The following is a 23,695-nucleotide window of genomic DNA, read 5'->3' on the forward strand; positions in this document are numbered from 1 at the left end:
GTACATTTTTCATTCACCAAGTTCAAAAATATTTACACAAATTTTACTCTTGTTAGTAAGGATGATGTTTAATGATGATATTTGTGCTGGGAGCACAGGTTTGTCCCATCTTTTAAATTGGAATTATAACTATATATTTAAAGATGAGGTCTCCCTCTGTAGCCCAGGCTGGCCTGGAATTCACTATGTTTACTTAGGCTAATCTTGAATTTGAAACCCACTTGCTGCCTCGCCCTCTTGGGATTACAGGCAGGAGCCATCACATCCAGCTGTGTCACCTTTTTAAAAACAAACACACTGGGTGCTGAGGAGTCGACTTTAGTGATTAAAGCACTGTAAACACCAGGTTGGCTGGGGGGTGGGGGCTACCTTTAGTGCCAGCCGCCCTTGGAAGGCGGACACAGGGGATCCCCAGAGCAAGCTGGCTAGCCAGACCAACTGCTTCCTAAGCCCTGGGTGCAACTGAGAAACCTGCCTCAATGAGAAAGGGGGCAAGCAATCCATGAGGACTCCTCACATCAAACTCAGGCCTCCACATGCATGAGCACCTGCACCCCACACCCATGTGTACACACACACACACACACACACACACACACACACACACACACGGGCACTCACATATACTCATGTATCCCACATGTGAGGGAGGAAAAGCAAATTGACAGTATGTTTTGAGACTTTCTTGAGCTGGGTGTGTAGTTTGGTGGTAGAATGTTTGCCTAGCACAAAGGAGGCCCTGGATTTGACCCCAAGCACTTTAAAATTTTGTAGATAGAAAAAAATAAGTAAGAACAGAAGAATGAGTGAGTAAATGTAAAGGATGATGCAAGAGATTTTGGATCAGGATTGTAAGGGTTCAAATACCAGATTTTTGGCTGAACGTGGTGGTGGTGCACGCCTTTAATCCCAGGACTCAGGAGGCAGAGGCAGGCGGCTCTCTGTGAGTTCAAGACCAGCTTGGTCCACAAAGTGAGTTCCAGAGAAATCCTGTCCCAACAAAACACACATACACACATGCACACACACACACACACACACACACACACCACCACCACCACCACCACCAACAACAACAACAACAACAACAAACAAACAAACAAATAAAAACAGATTTGCTACTTACTGGGAGTAGAATTTCTACAAGTCTCTGCGGCATGATGTTCAAAATGTGCAGAACAGCACTTATTTCACTAGATGGGTTTAAAGGTTAAATGATTTATATATAAAGTGCTTAATCCAGGACCTGGCATACTGTACAGTAAGAAGCTCTCTGGCTACAAAAACAGTTGGCTCCATACTCTATGCTACAGACATACAATAAACTGTTATATAGCCATGAATATAAGGCATGGGGCCCAGCTTAGTGGTAGGGCACTTGTTAGAACGCATGAAGCCCCAGGTTTAACCCCCCAGAACAGCAAGAGGGAAGCAGTAAAAGAATATTCAATCACATAAAACAAAGGTTTTTTTTTTTTTAAAGGAAACAAATTGTAAACATTGTCCCATACCACTTATATTTGTTAAACAGAAATACAAGCTTTACCTAGAGTCTCAGGGTAACAGTAGAAGCTTGGGGGGTGGGCGGCGGGAGTTGTCAACAGTTTTCTACATTCCTAAACTTCTAGTGCAGAGTAGCAGGTCAGTCGGGTAGCCATACATATCACTGCCAATCTTGTTAAAGTGCACTTTTTGGGCCAGTGGGTGGAGAATCGTGCACACCCAGCACTTCCCACAGGCTCCTGAGTGATGCTAATACTGCCCGTCTAAGGCCTGAACTTTTGAGTAGGAAGCGTTCACAGCAGCGGCTTTCACAGCAATGTCTCTGAGCCAGCCTTGGAGCTTCAAAAGCACCGGTTCCTGGACCCAAGGCTGAGGTTCTGTTTTAGAAGGCCTGGACTCGGACCTTAGAATTTGCATATAATAGTTTCCCAGGAGATGCTGATGCTGCAGACCTGGGAAGCACACTTTGACAATCACAATAGAGCATCTTTTTTCTCTCTTTGCATCATAAATGCCATGAAGACCCTAAAAATGAATCTATCTTTTTCATTGCCTATAAATCAAACCCAAACACTTCATCCAGAAACCCCTGGAATTCTTCCTGGATATTTCTCACTCCCACTGCCACAAATCAAATCATTATGCCCTGAATACACCTAAGATGTAAAACATCACAGCTCTATGAGCTTTCCCAGCTTTGGTTGATCTGTTACTTCCTCCTCATGCCTCAATCCTGCCCATCCTCCAGGGTCCTCAAATGCTATTATCCCCATAAGGCCTCCCCAGCACTTTCTGTTCCTCCCCAGTGACATTTTCCAATCGCTGCCTAGTCCAGTGATTGTTAGTGGGGGAGTGCGTCCTCCTACAGTAAACTGGGCACTTCTTAGGTGCAAGGGGCGGGGAGTAACTTGCCTGTTTTCATCTGCCTATGGGCCTCAGCCAGTCTCCAGCTGAGTGAAAGAATGAAGGAAAGGAACCTCCCCAGGAAGGGCGCGGGACTGTCTAGTAATGGAAACTGGAACCCTGTGCCCGCCAAGCCCGATGACCAACAGTAACAGGTGTTTCCATCTCCAGCTCTGTGATTCATTCTGCATAGCTGCGCACGCACATAGCGTAAGCACACACAGAGGCTCCTGGAATACACAACGCCCGGCACGCCAATGTGCACCCTGGGCGCCCGCCCGGGAGACACACCTCAGCGACAACCTGGATCCACAAAGGGAGCCACCTAAGATAGTAATGTCTTGCTGCAAACAAAACAAGCGATGGCTCCTGCCTATTTTTCATTCCTCCCCGTCGCACCTTTCTCTTTAGTTCTAAAGAAAGCTATTGGGATGACCCCCCCATTTTCCCCACCCCCACCCCCGTCCTCCCCCAACACACGCACCCCTCCCCCACTGCCTCTTTCGGCCGCGGCGCGCCTCGGAAGGCTGGATGAATGAGAACCAGGGGGCCCTCTTTGTCGTTAATCCTCCCCTCCGTTGAGCAAGCCCAGCTTCTTCCGGGTCAGCGACAATCACCACCACCCCAGTCAGGCCCGCTGTCCCCTGCACCACGGCCAGGCGCGCACAGGGTCCGGTAGCCAGCGGCGGCAGGTTGCGGGGAGCAGAGAAGGGCGGGGACGAGGGCGGGCGCCGCGGGAGCGGGGGAGGGAACTGGGAGGGGGGAGCGATCGCAGGAGGAGGGAGCAGCCTCGGGCGGCTGGCGACGAGGATGGGAGTGCGGGGCAAGCGCGCGGCGCCCAGGGTCACCGCCGCGGCGGAGTCTGCGGGGCGCGAAGCCAGCGCCCGGCGCTTTTAAAGCCAGGATCGCGGCGCGCTCCAGGCGCGGGCGGCGGCCGGATGGAGAGGAAGGGCTTGGCGGCCCGAGCCTTGGGGAACCCTAGCCCGCCCGTGCTGGGCGAGGGGCCGCGGGCCGCGCCACCACCGTGCGTCCCGGGCGGCGGAGGGGCCCCGGAGCGGGGCCAAGCTGGGTCAGCGGCCGAGCCCGCGGAGCTCATCCGGCGCGCGCACGAGTTCAAGAGCCAAGGGGCGCAGTGCTACAAGGACAAGAAATTCCGCGAAGCCATCGGAAAATACCACCGGGCGTTGCTGGAGCTGAAGGGGCTGCTGCCGCCTCCAGGGGAGCGGGAGCGGGACGCGCGGCCAGCTTCCCCGGCCGGGGTCCCCAAACCCAGCCGTCTCTCCGAGGAACAGAGTAAGACGGTTGAAGCCATCGAGATCGACTGCTACAACAGCCTGGCAGGTGAGCCGCGCCCCGCCGCGCCCCCCGCCCCTCCTTTCCCCGGCCTCTAGGGGCCCCGCCCGACCATGCGTCCCCTGTTCCCCCGACCTAGTCCCTCCGGGTCCCAGAGCGCCGGTGAGGCACACCGCGGCGCTGACTCCCTCCTGTGACAGCCGTGCTCTAGGGAGGAGACCTGGAAGGGAGGCGCTTGAGAAAAAGTGTGACTTTCAAGATGATGCCTTCCAAAGGCCAGAGTCATCTCGAGTCTCTTCCCTTACATAGTAAATCTTAACTTTAAATGGCTGGACAGACAGGGGGCAACCCAGCGGGTCTGGCAGCGAAAGCTACTGCTCACCGGTGAACCTGGGTTCAAAATATAGAGGCAGCACCCAGGTGTGCCCCACAAGCCGTGGGTTCCAAGTGCCCCACTCAGGTATCACTGGCTCCAAACTTGGCCTCTGCCTTCCCTTAGGTATGCATCTCGGTAGGAACCGGCCTTCCCCCAAGTTCTTTTTTTGCCCCAGTAGCAAAGGGGATTTTTCCAGGATGCCCTCAACATCCTGAGCAAAATGGATTCCGAAAATGCTACTTTCTTCTCTCTGGGTACTGCTGGTTACTCCAGCAATCCCAAAAGCCCCGGGTTCATGGTAGGTAGGTCGCTAGCCCTGCTGAATTCTTGGTCTTCTACGTGAGGCTCTTCCTTTGAGCTAAAGGAACACGTTCCCACAGTGCACTTTAGGGATGAGGTGAATTTATATACGGTGCCAAATATTTAAAGTCAGTTAAAAAAAAAAAAAAAAAGGAGAACTCTGGGTCTTTCAAAGGACTTCCTGTGAAATGTGGGAAACAGTGGTATAAGCCACTGCCTTACAATGGCAAACCCACTCTCCTCTTCTCCAAGCCAGTGTGCTGGGACTTGGGCATGGTCAAGCCTCTCTGGTAGAATAAAAGGGGCACCTCTTCGTTTCCAACCCTGGAAGTTGCCTGAACTAACTGTGGCCTGTTCCAGCAAAGGGGTGGGGGGAGGCGAGCATGGATGTGTCTGCTAGAGAAATACTACAACTGTGCCCTTTTCAAACCCTTTGAGCTTTGAGCACCAGCCCTCTGCCTTCCCATTATACCATGTTTGAGGACATCTTTAGGCAAGCGCTCTACCACTGTGCTACCAGGCCCCCATCAGGGATCCTCTTTACTAGGGTGAAACCCAGCCCGGGGAGACACTTTATATATTGTGAAGTAGCTTACAAACATAATGAATTTTTATACTAAGGGGACTAGTAGCGCAGTAGTAGACTAGTAGTAGAGATGGTGATGTTGGCCCCAGGATTGCCAATTACGGCACCAGAGAAAATAACGGTGCTGAAAGATGGAATATGTGAATCCATAAAAGGATACTTGATTCCTCTGATTTCCTGTAAGTATCTGGCATACTGGCCGCTGCCCCGATGAATAGTTAAAGGGCAAAGCAGCTGTGGGTGGAGGCAGAGGCACTCTGGATGGCTAATGCAGTGATTCTGGAGTGGTAATGGAGCCTGCCTCCAGTATTATCCACAGGCCTTCTAGAACCACATTCACCCCACACTGCTGGCTCCTGGCCAGTGAGGAGCAAACACTGCCGGCCCTCCACCCCACAAGTGGCTACATTTCTATGGTGAAACCCAAGATGTGTCCTTGGTCAGGCCAGCCCTTGAGGTCTGGACAGCCCCTCCACTTCTGTCCCCCACACCCAAACACTTTGGATGGAAGGAGACCCTCACAGACTTCCGCTGCTGCTGCCTTCTCTGGGGTCCATCACTTATTAATATTAATGATTTATCCTGTATAGTACTAGGTACCTACATGTACTTTTTTTTTTTTTTTTGAGACAGGGTTCACTATGTACCCCTGGCTGTCCTGGAGCTATGTAGATCAGGCTGGCCTAGAATTCAGAGGTCCTCTTGCCTCCGAAGGTTAGAATTACAGCCATGCAGCAACACACACACACACACACACACACACACACACACACACACACACATACATGCGCGCGCTACTGAAAGAAATATGGCCATCCGCCTTGCAGAGGGGTATCCCAAGGCTCCAGAGCCATCCATCTCCAAATGCAATGCCCTTACCATCACAATTTGATGCAGAAAGCCAGCATCTTCCGGACTTCCCCTGATACCTGGTACCCAGACTCAAGTGGGCTCTCAAAGCGCACATTTTCAAAGTTCTTTAGGGGAGCCCTCAGTCCTGGTAATCAGGAAAGAAAAATAGACAGTACATTGATTCAAGGCTCTGAGAGGACCACTTGATGTCTTCAGATCTCACATAACGATGTGAGTGATGACAAGATGAACAGTTTTGTCAAAGTCTACACCCTGTGTGGAAAATTCACCACCTAGCAGAAAGGCTCTGCACAGAAATCACTTTGATGAGAAGCTTGACGTTGTTCTCCTTTGGGATGGTACATTAAATCAGTTCCCCGTCTCTCAGAAGTCCCAGGTGAAAACAAATAATCCTTTGTCACGGGATTATCAAAGGAGTAGATACCTAAATAGATGATTCCTTCTAGAAAACAGCAAAACATTTAAAGAAATGAAGAATGACCTCTAACTCTACCACCTAAAAGAAATCTGTGTTTAGTCAGGCCATGGTGGCGCACACCTTTAATCCCAACACTTGGGAGGCAGATGCAGGTGGATCTCTGAGTTTGAGGCCAGCCTGCAGAGTGAGTTCTAGAACAGCCAGGGCTATACAGAGAAACCGTATCTTAAAAAAAAAAAAAAAAAAAAAAAGAAAAGAAAAGAAAAGAAAAAGAAAGAAAGAAAGAAAGAAAGAAAGAAAGAAAGAAAGAAAAGAAAAGAAAGAAATCTGTGTTGAATATGTGTGTGTTTACAAAGCAAGGCTCCTTGTCCTCCTGTGTACACAGTCACACATCCTGCTCTTGACCCCACTTACCACTGTGTCAGAAGCATTTATACATTTCACTAAAATAGTTTCATGAAGATTATTTTAAACACAAAATAAAAAATTTAAGTGTATTTTCAGTTATCTTTGGACAGAAAGGAAAGAAGGAAGACTTGTGTTATGTTAGCTACAGCTAGCACAGTGCAGCCTGACCCATGAGACAGCCTTTACCCTGAGTCCTGACAAACAGGAAGGAGGTGGGCAAGAGCAGGTTCATCCTGGCAGAAAAGCAGCTAACCCTTTCCATCCGGGTTTTGGTGGGCAGCCTGGTGATGTGATTAAGGCGCTGTCCTTCACCTAGAGCCATATGTAGAGATAGAGGGTTGGCATTGGGAAGGTACTTAGAATAGCTTAGAACTACCCAGAGAATTAGGCTGTGTTGCTAAGGGCTGCTTTCTCTAAACAAGAGACTGGGGTGAGGCGTCTGGAGAAAACTTAAGCTCACGAACCCCCGTGTTCTGTCTATAGAACCCTCAAGAACAGCAAGAGAGATACTAGGATGCAGTAAGAGGTGTTAGTCTAACACCCACCTGAATGTCCCTGGGGGCCCAACAAGGGTGTGCAGGCAGTCTGCAAATGGCCCCAGATTATTGTCAGTTCTGACTCCGATTTCTTTTTCTTTTTTTTTTTCTTTTTTTTTTTTTTTTTAATTTTTCGAGACAGGGTTTCTCTTGTGTAGCTTTGCGCCTTTCCTGGAACTCACTTGGTAGCCCAGGCTGGCCTCGAACTCACAGAGATCCGCCTGGCTCTGCCTCCCGAGTGCTGGGATTAAAGGCGTGCGCCACCACCACCCGGCCCAGATTTCATTTTTGGTGGGAGGACTCTGGCTAGCTGTACATGTCTAATGGGGTTTTGCATGCCTTGTTCTCTGGGAAATTCAAGGGTGTAGTATTTTCTTCTTTCAGAATTTCAATAGACAAGCTAATCTAACGCGCCCAGGAAGACTGAGGAATCTGAGCCTTACTGAGGCCACAGAGCAAGCAGGCATTTGACAGCCGATTGAGTCTTGTTGACCTGAACAAGATACATGATTCTCCTGGGGCCTTGGAACCTCATGAAGGGTAGATCATTTCCTCTTGGGGCTCTGGAGGCTGTGTCTGGGGTATGGCTACAGAGATGCACCACACATTGTTTTATTGGTGTTTTCAAGTGAAGCTGTGGAGATAGGTGCCGTTGGATCCAATCAAAGGCTAGAAATTTGTGCCCTGATATTCCTCATGACCTGTAATAAACACTTACCATTTTGTTCTATTGCCATTTTTCTATCTATTTAGAGCTATTTTTGGGAGATTTGTTTTGTCTTACCAAAGGGTAGACAGTATCATATTAGTCTCACCTGAAGACCCCAATATAAAAGTATGACAAGGCCTAGGAGCAAGTTCATACCAAGAGAAATCCTGGGATAGTGTCCTCTGAAACTAATTTTATTGGTGCTAGTAGACATGTCTTGAAGTCATGAGGTCAGGGCTCGGCACATAATTTTCAGAGCTGTCTTAGTTTTTTTGTCAACTTGACGCAAGCCAAGATCGTTTGAGCAAATGCCCCCATCCGATTGGCCTATAGGCAAATCTGTGAGATATTTTCTTGATTATGGTTGATGTGGGACGGCCTAGCCCATAGTGGGCTGGTGGTCCTGGGTTGTATAAGAATTTAGGGTGAGCAAACCACGAGGAGAAAGCCAGTAAGCAGCACCCCTCCACGGCCTCTGCTTCAGCTCCTGCCCTAGCAACTTCCCTGCATGATGAACTAACTGTAACTGGGATGAGTAAGTCCAAATGAACCCCCTCCTTCCCAAGTTGCTTTTGGTCATGGTGATCTATCACAGCAATCGGAAGCTAGTTATGACAAGAGCCTAGCACAACATGGAACTTAAGTGATGATGGCATGTATCTTTAATCCCAGCGCTCAGGAGGCAGAGGCAGGAGAATCTCTGGGACCAAGGCCAGCCTGGTCTACAGAATGAGTTCCAGGACAGCCAGGGCTACACAGAGAAACCGTGTCTTGAAAAAACAAAAGAAAAGAAAATATGGAACTTGTTCAAAAAGCAGGGAAATCAAATCACTAATGATCCTAAAATATAAAAATTTTACCTGGGACATGACTGCAACCCAATACTTGGAAGGTTAAGGCAAGAGGGTCATGAGTTCAAGGCTAGCTTTCCTTGTCTATATAGTAAGTTCAGGGTTAGCCAGCCTGGTCTACATAAGCATTCAGAATTAGCCAGTCTGGTCTACATAGTGAGTTCAGGACTAGTTGGTCTGGTCTACATAGTTAGTCCAAGGCCAGTCAGCCTGGTCTACACAGTGAGTTCATGACTAACCCATCTGGTCTACATAGTGAATTCAAGCTGGCCTGTCTCAAAAACAACCTAACCAAACAAGGCAAAAGATAAAACTTTTCTTTCTTGGTATCTCTCTCTTGACATGGTGGTTTTCAAATTTGCTATTTAATGTCATTACAAGTAAAGAAAGTTAAATTTTTATATTGGAATGAATTTTACTGTTCATCTGTGTTTTGTACAATGTCAGTTTTAAATGAGAATATGACTGCTTAACTTGTATGTGGAATCAAAAATTACACAATTCATACTTTGTAGTTCCTACATGCATGCATAATTCATTCCTACTGGAACAGTAGAAATGCTACACAAATGAACTGTTTTTATTTAACTTCCTTATATGCATATTTTATATGCAGATGCCATATGCACACTTCCCACAGGGTTTTCTGATAAGTAAGGAAAGAGGAAGGAACCATGGGTTACTCTGTCCTTTTGTTTCTGCCATTTCCAGCATAAGTGGTTGGCTAAGCCAAAGATTCAAAAGAAACAAGAAAGGATATGATCAGGTTCTATAGGACATTTGTGTTACTTAGAACATCTCCCCCCCACCACCACCCGCCTTGCCCCCTTAATTTGAAGAAGTTTCTGGTTTAAGGAAGAGTGTGGTCTCTTGGGTTTGCCAACATTTCTACTTAATTAAAGACACGACACCTTTACCCACCCACATTGAACTCTGTGTCATGGATCTGCCAGAAGTCTGTGCTTGTGGGGTATTATGAATTCATATGTGAATGAGGCTTCCAAGAACAGTACTGCACATTATATGGTGTCATCAGACCTCCTCTACAAAAAAACACAAGCTCAAAATTGTTAAGAATTTGAAGAAGGCATCAGAAGAATATAAAACCAAGCACTGGATACTGGGATGCTTCTGAACAAGGGCCCTAGGCAGCTTCATAAGTGGTTTGCTTTTGAAGTCAACCCTCAATGAGACTGTAGGAGATGACTGAATGGGTACATCTAAAACATACAAAACTAGGTGTAGATTCTGAGATGAAGTCCAAAAAGAAAAGAGTATTCGGCAAAAACAGATGTGGAACCAGATAGCCTAGCATAGGGGTGGATGAATTACAAATACAATTGAAAGATGACTAGTAACAAACAATTATCTGGTGGCCCAAAGATGAGATTTGGGGTAAGAACTAAGAGGGAAGGAAGAGAGACTCAAAGCTGCTGCTATCTGGAGCTGTCACGTTGGTAGCATTTGGACAATATGTTTTAAAGACCTTATAAATGTAGCTTCTAAAACCATCTTTAAAAAAAAAGATGGAAGGATTAAATGTGTGGAACATGTTCAGGGAAGACACTGGGAAGAACAGTCTGACCTCGGACTTTGGGCTGAATCTCTAAAGTGGACTCTGAAGCTCCTTACTTGGCCTCCAAGGGACATCCATCATGCAGCCTCTAGCCAGAAACTCTTGAAGGGATCTTAAAACCAGATTCTCCACAGCCCAGATACTCAAGAATGTCTGTGCAAGATGCAAAGATCTGGCGGCTGTCCAGACAGGAAGAAACATCAAGATGCGGAAAAGCCAAAAGCTGCTCCCGGGATGTTAAAAGGTTGGGCACCAGCTGCAGAGGGGAAGGTCTCTCCTCCACTGTACTCATTCGCCACCAGGCTGTACCTGTTCCAAACGGTGAGGATGGGAACTGGATGTGGCAACCAACCAACCCAAGGCTGCCTGATTCCTTTGGAGTCAGATGTATGTTTGAAATGGTTTTATATTTCTGCCCAGATAATGGGTGTGGCTGAGTCTCAATCACAGCACAGTAACGTGCCCTAGCCCAGACAACAGCATGAGACATAAAAAGACCAAAGATGGGGGCGGAGAGATGGCTCTGCTGTCAAGAGCGTGTCCTACTCTTGAAAAGGATCTGAGTTTGGTTTCCAGCACCCACTTTGGGTGGCTCACCACTGCCTGTAACCTCAGCTCTGCCGGGATCTGACAATTTTTACCTCTTCGGGCACTGACACCCTGTGCCATACCCACACACAGACACATAATTAGAAACATAAATAAACAAAATTAATTTTTTTTTAAGGCCAAAGACAAGCTGATATCTCTAACCTCTGCAGGCATTGGCTTGGGTACTAAAAGGCGCTTTCTTGGATTTTCTATTGGTTCGTCTGCTTTCTTCTTTTGCAACAACATCTCATCACTGTTAGAAGGATGCACTTTGACATTTCTAGGGCGACTCCCTTGTTCATCTTTCTGTCGTTTCTCCTGGAACTTATGCATCCCTTTCTGTGCTTGCGCCTCATGGGACTAGGTTTCTCATTTTGTGGTGGTCCTGAGAGATTGACTTCTGTGACTTCTGTCCTGGCTTCTGTGACCAGGCAGAGCTGGCATGGTAGTGACTTTTCATGCTGTGACAGAGCCTATGACAGGAACAAATGAAGAAAGGAAGAATTGGTTGGGACTCACATTCCATCATGCTGGAAAGGCGTAACTATAGGAGTGATCCGTGGCGGAGGCAGTTAGAGCCTGCCTGCGGTGACTGATTACATGAGCTGCAATCAGGAAGAATGCTCCGGCAGAAAGCAGGGCTATGTCCCACAAATTTGCTGCCCTATGACTGCCAGCTACCTCCCAACCCTCCCTCCCAAAACAGAGCCACCAAATAGAGACAAACTGTTCCAACAGTTGAGCCTGTGGGGACATTTCACATTCAAACCATAAGCCTCAACACCCTCCCACGTCAGTGGAAAGGTGGCCTGAGTTTGTGTGGTCAGAGAATAAGTCTGTAGTTGGTTGTTTTCACTCTTTGCTCTTTGGGGGCCGCCACCCAGCTCTCAAATACATGCACACAGAGAGACTTGTTATTACTTATAAATGCCCAGCCTTAGCTTGGCTTGTTTCTAGCCAGCTTTTCTTAAATTATCCCATCTATCTTTTACCCCTAGGCTTTTACCTTTCTATATACTTTTCTTTACTTCTTACTCCATGGCTTGCTATGTAGCTGGGTGGCTGGCCCCTCAAGTCCTCCTCTCCTCCTCCTTCTCTTGCTCCTCTATCTCCTCTTCCCAGATTTTTCCTCCTATTTATTCTCTCTGCCCACCAGCCCCACCTATCCTTTCTCCTGCCTACATATTGGCCATTCAGCTCTTTATTAGACCAATCAGGTGTTTTAGACAGGCAAAGCAACACAGCTTCACAGAGTTAAACAAATGAAGCAAAAAAGAATGCAATACAGCTGGGGGTGGTGGTGCACACCTTTAATCCTGAGGCAGATGATCTCTGTGAGTTCGAACCCAGCCTGGTCTACAGAGCAAGTTCCAGGACAGGCTCTAAAGCTACACAGAGAAACCCTGTCTTGAACCCCCCCCCCCAAAAAAAAAGAATGCAATACATCTTTGCATCATTAGAACAAATGTCCCACAGTATAAATAAATGTAACACATCTTAAAATAATACTCCACAACATAATCCAATATGTGAAACTATTCAATGAGCATAGAGACTCAGAAGCCCACCCGCTGCCTCCTTTGGGTTTCCTCCCTGCTCCAGAGTTTGTGGCTCCAGCCACAAGTTTTGAGAAGTTTAAGTGGGAATGCTAAGAGTAGGTGTTGACTTCAGACACAGAAGAAATCACCTGCTAGGGAAGGTGCAGTGGGTGTGTTCTCTGGAAGCTGACCTGTGGCTACTCTCTTCACACAAGCCCATCTTTAGAAACATAGCAGAAGCCTGGCCTGATGTGAAGGGACCTGGACTACAATTCTGTCTCCTGTTGGCTGTGTGCCTCGAGCCAAGGAATTTTACCTCTTGAGTTACAGGTTTCTAGTTTATAAAAATGAAGGGTTGAGCTGGGCGGTGGTGGCGCACGCCTTTAATCCCAGCACTTGGGAGGCAGAGCCAGGCGGATCTCTGCGAGTTCGAGGCCAGCCTGGGCTACCAAGTGAGTTCCAGGAAAGGCGCAAAGCTACGCAGAGAAACCCTGTCTCGAAAAACCAAAAAAAAAAAAAAAAATGAAGGGTTGGATTCTGGGACCTCTGAAGTCCTCTCCCTTCTCTTAAAGATAAATTCCCCATGTCCTTCTCTTCGGAACCACAAGCCATCACACAGAACAGCATGCTTCTGTGTTATGGAGATCAGTCTCCAAAATTTATTATGCAAAAAAAGGCAGAATGCAGAAGAGCATTTAATATAACTTCCCTTACTTGAATATTTAAGAACATTTGAGATTATGTGAAACCACAGTGAAGTAGTCCGTTGTCACCTTTGAAAACAGAGGTTAGTTGAGGAACTTTAGACAGAAGAAAGACAGACAAAGGAGCTGAGCTCTTTATTTGAAATCTTTCGGTAATATTTGCTTGTATGTATATTATATACAATATATAATATATATTAACTGTATGCTTCATAACATTTTTTAAAAGAAAAATGATGACATTAGTTTTCTGTGCAGAGAAATTATGAGCTCTCTCGCTTTCCTTACATTTACCCCAAGGTAACCCAACACACAAACACGTTTCTCAGCATCACTCTGGGAATCAACTATGTCTCGTCTGTCTTTGTCAGACAGTAACATCAAAGATGTCAAACAAATTATCCCAGACTCCGTGTTTTCTCTTTATGTCCCCTGATAGGATCCAGTCCACATACAGAGCTCAATCCTGGCAGCATGGTAGCTCACAGAGTAAGGAGAACGTCGCACATTGGCATAAATTGGATCTGGTAGTGAGCCGGGGAAGAATAGGGTCATCGCTTGTGACCCAGGTTGGTCCTGAACATTACTGATGTGTCTCTAGCATTTGGGAAGGGGTGGGATGAGTGTTCAGGATTCTTGTCTAGGGAATCCTGCCTGCTGCTGGCTCCGACAGAGTACCAGAAGGAGGCCTACTCATTCATCTGATCTTTACTGGACACCTGCCATGGCTCTTCACCACCCAGACTTGAACCACTCTGTTCTCAGAATGCCAAGTGGGGGGCAGACTTTGAAGACCAGGCTCTGCTGAAACCCTGCTCTGCACCTTCAGGCCGAGCCCATCCTTCAGAGGCTCGGTTTCCCTGTGTATAAACAGTGGGGCAGCTTCTCTCCAAATCCCCCTTCAGGAGCACCAAACCACTAGGATTTTGCAGGGCTTGTAGCCATCCTCCTGTCTTGTCTCTGGGAACCGCCAGATCTGGGGAGGGAAATGGGAGACAAGCCCTCTTTTATTCCAATTGACTCATCTGTGCTGACAGCTATGCATTCAAAGAACTTGGCTGAGATTGCCAGGCAACCCCTGTAACTCGGAGAAGTGGCCAAGGGATTTCATTGTCTCCCGGGATGTTAGGGATATGGGGTGTCTGAGAGGACGGTGGACTGAGGAAGGGTTAAAGCCGATATAAATTTCTATATGGACCCTGGCATCCATTGTTGGCCGGAAATAGCACCCACTGATGCTGTGTCTGCCCTGATGTGTCAAAAGTTCTGACTTCGACTCCAGCCATGCAGTCATCCACACCAGAAATGACCCCAGGGAGGCAAGGAAAGAGACAAAAAAGCTTTTGAGACGCAGGCTGGCAAGGGCAAGATTTTCGGGGAATAGATGCCCGCCAAATTGTAGCATCTCACCAAAAAAAAAAAAAAAAAAAAAAAAAAAAAAAAAAAAACCACCAGTGGCCTAAAGCTGAATAGCCTTGGGGAGTCCAGCCAGATCTGACGGTTTTAGTCATACTAAGTCAAAACTGAGCACTTTTCTCTGATAGGCCTGTCACCTCCAGACTGTAGAGACCACAGAACTATTAGAAATTTGAGTAGTCTCTTCTCTGATACCTCTATAGGGAGGGCTATATGCCTGTGTTCAGGGGTAGGGGGGGCACAAAACACAGAGGAAAGCCTGAGCCGCACCGCAGGGCCCTAGCAATGAACAAGTATGGCTGAGTAATGGAGAACGATCCCCGTTTAGCATACGGATCTGGATTTGAATCTTGGCTTTTCCGTTAACTCCAGACAGAACTTAACCCCTGCCCGGGAGCTACTTTATTCGTTACTGCATGGGAATAAGATATGTACCACATGGGATGCAGAGGTGGATATATTAATGTCAGTAGAGGGAAGTACCTGGAAGGAGGTGAGGAGGATGTGGCAAAGGAGGCTCTGGGGGCGTGAGAAGGAGATGAGAAAACTCTGAGGACAAGGAAGGGGTCATGGAAGTCTCACCCACCAAGCAGCCACAGGGTAGGAAAGGTGAGCAAGACGTATCCAACACCTTTGGTGTCCGTGTGGGGAGTGTGAGTGAAGGAAAAGCTGACCAGATGTTCTCTGAGAGTCGGGTGGATCCCATCAGGACCCCCTTTCCTGGGCCCAGAGAGTCAAAAGCCTGTACCACCCCCTTCCGGCTTCTCAGGAGTGAGGGATCCATTCAGGAAACACACAGGTGGGCATTGGAGAGGTGGGGCAATGGGTAAAGTACTTGCTAACAACTCGAATACCAGCGTTCAGATCCCCAGCACCCACGAAAGCTCTGGGCAGGAGTGGTGGTCCTCCTGTAAGCCCAGCGCTTGGGAAGAGAAGACAAGAGTATCCCCAGAGCAAGGCTCCTACCTAGACTAGCTGAATCACGAGCTCTGGGTTCAAGTCAGAGACGTCATCTCAATATACATGGTGGAAAGTGACTGAGGGGGACACCCAAGTTAACCTCTGGTCTCCATGTACACACACACACACAGTAAAAAAGGAAAGAACCTGCTGGTGTCTAGGCTGTCATGGGCTGCAGGCTGACACCTTGTAAGTGAATGAGGCTCAGTTAGATGTGTCTGTTCTCCACATTTCATCCTCAGCCCCAGGGTTCCCCAGCTTCTTTCTGTGAACTGAACCAGCAGGGAAAGAGCTACAGGCAGGCGGGTGCTCTCCCAAATCAACCCTGTCTCCAGCTGTCTGACTGACAGCAGGCCTTGATGAGATGAGAAGATACATTCTGCAATCATTCAGGTCCCTGTAGGTCACCATGGAGCTTAACAAGAAAGCAAGTGGGATGATGGAGTGGGATGATGGAGTGGGATGATGGAGTGGGATGATGGAGTGGGATGATGGAGTGGGATGATGGAGTGGAATGTGGCAGGTGCCCATGGGAGAAGTCACAGACAGATGCTGCCCATCTTCTAGGTGTCGTGCAGGCGCCTGGATGCCAGAGCTGCCTCCTAGGCTGCATATCCTGGGAGTGAGAGAGTAGTGGATGTGTGTCCCTTGGATCTCCTCTCAGGTGTTTGAAGACCAGGACGTCCCCAGTTCTCAACCCTAAGGCACTGCCCTATAACCAGGCAACACTGTCTGTGTGGAATCCCTTCTCTCTTTAACAGAATAGAAACCCACATTTGGTTTCTCTTCACATTTTGATTTAATAGTTTTTAATTAAAAAAATAAAACATCGTAATAATTGAAGTTGTTGAAAGTATAAGAAATTATGGCAACAAATAAATTATAGTCACCAGCCACCTCACTTCAAGATTTACCTTTCTCCAGTTGGTTTAAGAATGAAGCTGGAAGCCGGGCGGCGGTGGTGCACACCTTTAATCCTAGCACTCAGGAGGCAGAGCCAGGCAGATGAGTTCAAGGCCAGCCTGGTCTACAGAACAAGATCCAGGATAGGCACCAAAACTCCCCGGAGAAACCCTGTCTTGAAAAAAGAATGAAGTTGGTCTCTTTTGACTCTTTTAATTCCACGAGGTGCTGCTCAGTCCCCCTAGATGTCACCAAGAGCAGCGCAGGCCTCATTGCCATCTCCTTACATCCCACTGCACTAGTCTGTTGAGTCACTCCAGGTTTTTTTTTTTTCGAAACAGGGTTTCTCTGTATAGCTTTGCACCTTTCCTGGAACTCACTTTGGACACCAGGCTGGCCTCGAACTCACAGAGATCCGCCTGGCTCTGCCTCCCGAGTGCTGGGATTAAAGGCGTGCGCCACTACCTCCCGGCTCACCCCACGTTTTACTGGAGTTTATGAGATGCACAAAACGTTTCTGTCCCTTAGAAATTCTTATTATTAAAACTTACCAGCCATGGCACTATGAGGAATTAATTACTAATCCCTTACTTGTTTGGCAGGTGCCTTCTACCGGCTTTGTTTATCACTTTTTCCTCGTTCCCATGCCTTCCCAGCTCCTGTCATTACATTTGCAGAGCAGTTTGGTTGTATTCTGTCTCCTCGAATTACCCAGTACCTACCTCCAAGATTCCCCATACTTATCTGAGGCAGCTGATGAAGATCATCCTGGGGAGGGGGGAGGAGGAGGGCGGAGAGGTTGTGAATTTTTTTTTTTTTTAACAGCATTCAGTGCACAAATTTTTGCATTCTCCATTTTCCATCAGTATTTTCCATTGAGAATATTTCTGGTGCCGTTAAACATTCTTATTGTCTACAGTGCGCCCAGTTGCATCCATGTGCCCTCGTTCATTTAGCTAGAGTCCTACTAGTCAATGTCTTGGCTATCTTAACAGTCTGCTCTGATACTGTGCCGCCAGGAAGGCCGCGTGTGGCTTTTCCTGTTTCAGTTGTGCCTGTTAACTTACTCCCAAGCATCTGATAACATGGTGGAAGGCCAGTGGGAGAGACAACAGGGGCAGAAGACCCGTCACTGGAGTCACTCAAGAATGGCAGGAAAGGTTATCAGAACAGGAAGGTTTGGTTTTTTGTTGTTTCATTTTGATCTGTCTTGGTTACTGTTCTATTGCTGTGAAGAGACACACAGAAACACTTATGAGGAAAGCATTTAATTGGGGGCTCACTTACAGTTTCGGAGGATTAGTCCATTATCACCATGTGAGGAGTATGGTGGCGGGCAGCAGGCAGGCAGACATGGTGCTGGAGCAGTAACCGAGAACTTTACATCCTGATCCAAAGGCAGCAGGCAGAGAGCTTTTCTATGTCTTTTCTGTAGGTTGCCACAGGAAGGTGTGGCCAGACTAAAGGTGGGTGGGTCTTCTGACCTCTGGTGATATGAGTGTGAGGTGGGTGCAAATATCTGAGCCTGTGAGAGCCATCTCATTCAAACCACCACACTATCAAAAAAGAACAGGGTGGAAATCTGGCTTCTGATTTCTCCCTATCCCTGACTCAAGGCCAGACCAAGATATGTCCTGGGACAGAGCTGACAAGGGAAAGATAGGACCAGGTGGGTTTCTCCTGACTATTTCTGGTGATTGTACATGTCATCGCATAGCAAATAGCTAAACTGACCCTACCCAAAGGGTTGGCTGTATTTCGTCCACTTGAATTCACCCAGTACCTGCCTCCAAGCTTCCAGAAAGAAGAGTGAGTATTAATACAGACTCAGTACACACTGTCCTGTCACCCCTCACGCCTCCACTGCCTTCTCTATCACATCAAGATCAAGAGTGAGTGTTGGGGACCAAGGTTGGGATAACTTGGGAGAGAGCTGCCATAGCAGCCAGGTAGGGACCTCCATCTTGGAAGTGACATGAGACAGTCACTGAAGGCTGAACTGACCTTGAGACTCAGTGCTGCATCTCTCTTCAGTGGATTCCAAAGTCTGTAAATATCCGTTAATATAGAGGGTTCTAAACTGGCTTTCGACCTTGGCTCCTTCACCAGCCATTCATCGGCTACCCCATCATCTTCCAAATCTACATGGGGGTTGGTTCCAGGAGCCTCACTAGACAGCAGAGATCTACAGATCCTCTTGTTCCTTACACAACACGGCATCATATTTGCATGTAACCTCCACACATACTCCTGTGTACTTTAAATCACTTCTGATTACTTACATGACCTAAAAATGCAATTGCCACGTGGACAGCTATAATACTGTCTTAGGAAATAATGACCATACAGTCTGTACATAACAGACTTTTTACAAGAAATTTACAATTTTTACAATTTTTCTTGCAAAGAGTCTGTTCAGTATGGATGCAGTTTTTTTTCTTTTTTTTTTTTTTACCCCCTCCAAATATGTGTGACTGACAGTTGACTGTACACATGCAGGGCTTGCAGTGTGAAGGGATGGCTTGCCAGTAGAGTGAATATGAATTAAAAACGTGAGGAAAGCAGTATCTTTTGAGGGATTTCCATATGAAGCCCCGGCAGAGGCCACAGGGAAGTGAGTCCTTATTGAATAGCTTTACCAAGGACATCTGACCGGGATCCACAGTGATAGTGAGAGAAAAATGAGTACCAAAAGCACTGGGCCATCCAGCTGGAGGCTTCAGAGATGGGAAAATGGCAGATTGGTAATGGCAAAGGAGTTCTAAGAGACTGTCCCAGACACGAGAGAAACAGCAGACATGTTCGACAATATTCGTGTTGAATCTAGTGGGAACCCGTGATCGCCTGTAAAAGGAGGAGGTCTGAAATGTGTGGGGATGGAATAAGAATGTACCCCCTCGAGATAAATCTGCCAAGTGGGACCCGAGTGTGGGAATGGCAGCAGTGTGGTGGGAGACTCCTCTGTCTGGTTGGCAGGAAGGGAATATACTTCTGAGAACAAAGACACAGCTACTTGGAGGGCACTGGCTCCCATCTGGCCATCCTCCTGCTCACAACCATTTCCCACTCTCTGGTCGTGGAAGAAGCCGTTGGAGAATAGCAACACCAAGTTCTGCTTCCGTGGGTGTGACTTGGGAGTAAGTGATCCTGGCTGTCTCCCTGCTAGTTGAGTGTAAACTTAGAAAGTCACTTAATGCCCTGAGCCCTAGCTTCTGGAAGCCGAGCCAACAATACCTGCTAGGTAATACTACTTACTAATCGTGAGCGTCACCGTGACGGGTGCTGGGTGAGGATTTAAAAAGCCTTGATGCTCGTCTGGAAAAGCAAAGGAAACATGTGTCATAAACAACTGCAAAGATGGGCATCCCCTGACTTAAGTATGTGATTATGAAAAGTAAAATCTTAATAACTAAAAGAATCCACTTGATGGTCACATCTGTAGGCACAATTTCATTAGGAAGAGATTCCCCCAATGCATTCTATACAAGCCATACCTGTAGGCAAGAGGGTGTTATAACGGATAGACTTTTTCAAAGCCATACTTTCTCAGTAAGCTACCAATAGAAATAGAATGGAAGGGGTACCTGATCTTTAAAAAGCCATCTACAAGAAACTAAGACTCACTTTACACCTAGTAGCAAGAGACTGAAGGGTTGTTCTCCTTTATGACCTAGGAATTGAACTCTTAGGCATTTGTTCAAGAGAAATAAAGGAGAAATAACTGTTCCTATCAGCTTTATCCATAATAACTCACAATTCATAAACCTTATGGTGTCAGGACCATTCTGTAACTTAGTTTTGTTGTTGTTGTTTTTTGAGACAAGGTTTCCCTGTATAGCCCTGGCTGTCCTGGAACTCGTATGTAGACCAGGCTGGTCTGGAACTCACAGAGATTCTCCTGTCTCTGCCTTCTAAGTGCTGGGATTAAAGGCGTGCGCCACCACCGCCCGTAACTTAGTTTTAACAGAGGAAAAATATAGCTCAGGTGTGCCTCAGTAGATAAATAATTAACTGTGACTAAATGATTCTATCCACACCATAGAATACTATTCAGGCACGAGAGAGAGTGAATTGTTGATACATGTGACAGCTTAGAGCTCAAGGGAATTATGTTGACTAAAAATAATTCTAAAAAACTTAATATTATTCCCTTTCCTCCCCTCCCCTTCTCTTTCTTTCTCTCTTTCTGTTGATTAGTTTGTTTATTCTTTTTTTATAAGAAAGGATTTCTGTATGTAGCCCGGGCTGCCTTTGAACTCACTATGTATCCTAGGTTGGCCTGGAACTCACAGTCCTCCTACCACTGAATCCTGACTCCTAGGACTATGGCATGTACCACCATGCCCAGCCCATATAACAATTTTGAAATGACCACATTTAAAACATGGAGACCAGATTGACAGCTGCTGGGGAGAGATGGTGGAGGGAAGGTAGATAGATGTCTAAAAGGTGACTGACAGGAAGGCCTAGAGTCTAATCCTGGACTGACAGATGTCCTCAAGCCTAACCCTGGCTCCGACACTTCACTTGATGGCCTTCGGCAAGTGACTCAACTTCCTTGTGTCTCTGATTCCTGAAAAATGGACAAAATACTAGAACATGCCTTGGGGGGCATATCAAGAGTAACTCAGGTCAGTGCTTAGAAAGCAGGTCTAGCCCTTTGCTCACTCCGGATTCCCTACTCTGTGCTGATTGCCCTCCCAGGAGGTGCATGCCCATTGGCCACTGACACATAGCTGGATTCTTCTGCTCTTACCATGCAGCATTTGCCCTGCTCCTTCCCTACCCCCCTGCCCAGGTTCCTTCTCTCCAGCCAGAAATCTCAAGTCACCAAGAGAAATAACCGGGATGCCATGATTTGACAGTCTGTCTGTCTGAGAACAATTGTTTGTCTACACATGCAGATTTCTCAGCTCTAGAACGTGGCCATCTGATATCTCCATCCTTTGGCTAGTCCTGGAGTACCCAATGACTATCCTGGGCTTAACAGCTGGATGTTTCTTAAGAAACACAGATCTGGGCACTGGAGAGATGGCTCAGCATTTCCTGCTCTTCCAGAGAACTAAGTTTGGTTTACTGCACCCATGTAGGTGGCTCACAACTGCTTGCAGTTCCATATCCATGTGATCCAATGCCCTTTTCTGACCTCCATAGGTCCCTGCACACATATGGTGTACACACACACACACACACACACACACACACACACACACACACACACGAAAATAAATCTTTTATGAAAAAGAAAAGAAACACAGATTTGTGATCTCAGTCATTCAGGAGGCTAAGGTAGATCCTTTTTCACAGGTTCAAGGCAAGCCTGGGCAATTTAGTAAGATTCTGTCTCACAATAAAGATTAAAATAATGACAACAAATGTTGGCATGGATGTGGAGAAAGGGGACAACACCTATTCACTGCTGTGCAGTGCAAACTGGTGCAGCCACTATGGAAATCAGTATTGGAGGTCCCTCAAAAAGCTAGAAATAGATCTACCATATGATCTAGCTACACCACTCTTGGTTATATACCTAAAGGATACTATAGGCTGGGCGGTGGTGGCTCATGCCTTTAATCCCAGCACTTGGGAGACAGAGGCAGGTAGATCTCTGTGAGTTCGAAGCCAGCCTGGGCTACAGAGTGAGATCCAGGTGCAAAGCTACACAGAGAAACCCTGTCTCAAAAAAAAAAAAAAAAAAAAAAAAAAGAAAAGGAAAGGAAAGAAAGGATACTATATCCTACTATAGAAATACCTGCACATCCATGATCATTGCTGTTCTAGTCACAATAGCCAGGAAATGGAAACAGCCTAGAATGTCTATCTACTGATTAATGTATAATGAAAATATGGTACATTTACACAGAAAAAACAAAATTATGAAATCCACAGGTACATGGATAGAGCCGGAAATGATCATTCTGCGTGAGGGAACCCAGACCCAGAAGGGCAAATGTTGCACGTTTTCTCTCCTTGTGAATGTTAGCTTGGACTCCAGATACATGTATTTCATTTGGAATACCTATAGTGGTCAGGAAATATGGAGACCTGGGGAGGGTGGTTCAAGGGAAGGGAGATAGACCATCGTGCTATAAAGGGTTAAAGAGGAAGAGCAGAGCAGGAAGGATTAAACTGGAGTGGGGGATGGGAATGTGGGGAGGAGTAAGTAACACCAAAGACCTTAAGAAAAAGTCGTTTGGAAACCTACTACTGTAAATGCTTCTTAAAATATATACCCACGTCAAATGCTTAAGTGGAGCTGCCCTATAGCGGGGCAACAATTCCCCTACTAGATACGACAGGCTAACAGCTAAAAAGCTCAGTGCCAGGAATAGAGTTACCTCTTTTGAAGTTGTTGGCCAATGGGGTCCCATATAACCCCAAACATAGGCTGTTGTCATCGCTCATGGTCACCGTTCCCCTGAACTTGCCATTAAGACCTTGTTGTTACTGAAGGCACCACATGCTTGAGTCACAGAACATGGAGAAATCAAGATGATACTCACCTGCAAAATGCATACCCACTGGCTAGTTTTTATAGTTCTGGAAGGTGTTACGCACATTACCAGAAGAATAATCATCAATCTCACCCAGATGTGAACCCTGGAAGCTACAATAATAACCAGCCTGGCAAGACACGCTCACTGGTTCAATAGTGGCAGGAATACCATGGGAGTAACCAACTGTTTTCTGATTTGACTAAAAGCTTACTCCACAAGGTGAAACCCATACCTGGCACTTTATCTGGGCCAAGAACCTTGGGTAAACATGTCATAGGCCCTAGGGGAGAATCTACTACTATTATTCTGCAAAACTGACATAGTATTAAGCCAGCTCCTGATGATTTATCATTATGCTCATAGGTCGGTGCATTTCTCAACTCTCATCAGAGGAGTTTCTTTATGTAGCAGTTTCTTCTTTATGTAGCAGACGGTGATGAACAAAGAGAGACTCACAGCTGGACTAGGTGCAGAGAATGAAATACTGAGGAATATTCAGCCCTAAATGGGACAGCTATACCGCCTCGTCCCAGGATTCATTAGTCATTGGGGGCGGGGTGGGCAGAAGGATTGGAAAAGCCAGAGGTGGTGAATGACTCCAAGGCAACTGTGTTTTCCAGACACATTGAGGCAGCTGCCCCTATGAACTCACTGTGGTTATGAGGGCCTGCACAAGACATCCTGTGCAAATTCAAGCCAGACAAAACTCCAGCATGGGGAGGGGAGGTGTATCTAAGTCCCACCCTTAGCTGAC

The 23,695-nt window shown here is 46.8% G+C and overlaps 1 protein-coding gene across 1 annotated transcript in view; it reads left to right on the forward strand.

Moving 5' to 3' along the window:
- Positions 1 to 3,171: 3,171 nt before the first annotated feature.
- The window catches only part of Ttc9 (tetratricopeptide repeat domain 9), a 37,484-nt gene continuing 16,960 nt past the window's right edge, over positions 3,172 to 23,695 (forward strand). Inside the window, exon 1 of the mRNA XM_006973080.4 lies at positions 3,172 to 3,747. Coding sequence (XP_006973142.1) covers positions 3,345 to 3,747 — 403 coding nt within the window. The 5' untranslated portion in view covers positions 3,172 to 3,344. The remainder of the gene's footprint in view (positions 3,748 to 23,695) is intronic.

Source organism: Peromyscus maniculatus, chromosome 14 (assembly GCF_049852395.1).
Source record: "Peromyscus maniculatus bairdii isolate BWxNUB_F1_BW_parent chromosome 14, HU_Pman_BW_mat_3.1, whole genome shotgun sequence".
Classification (NCBI taxonomy): domain Eukaryota; kingdom Metazoa; phylum Chordata; class Mammalia; order Rodentia; family Cricetidae; genus Peromyscus; species Peromyscus maniculatus.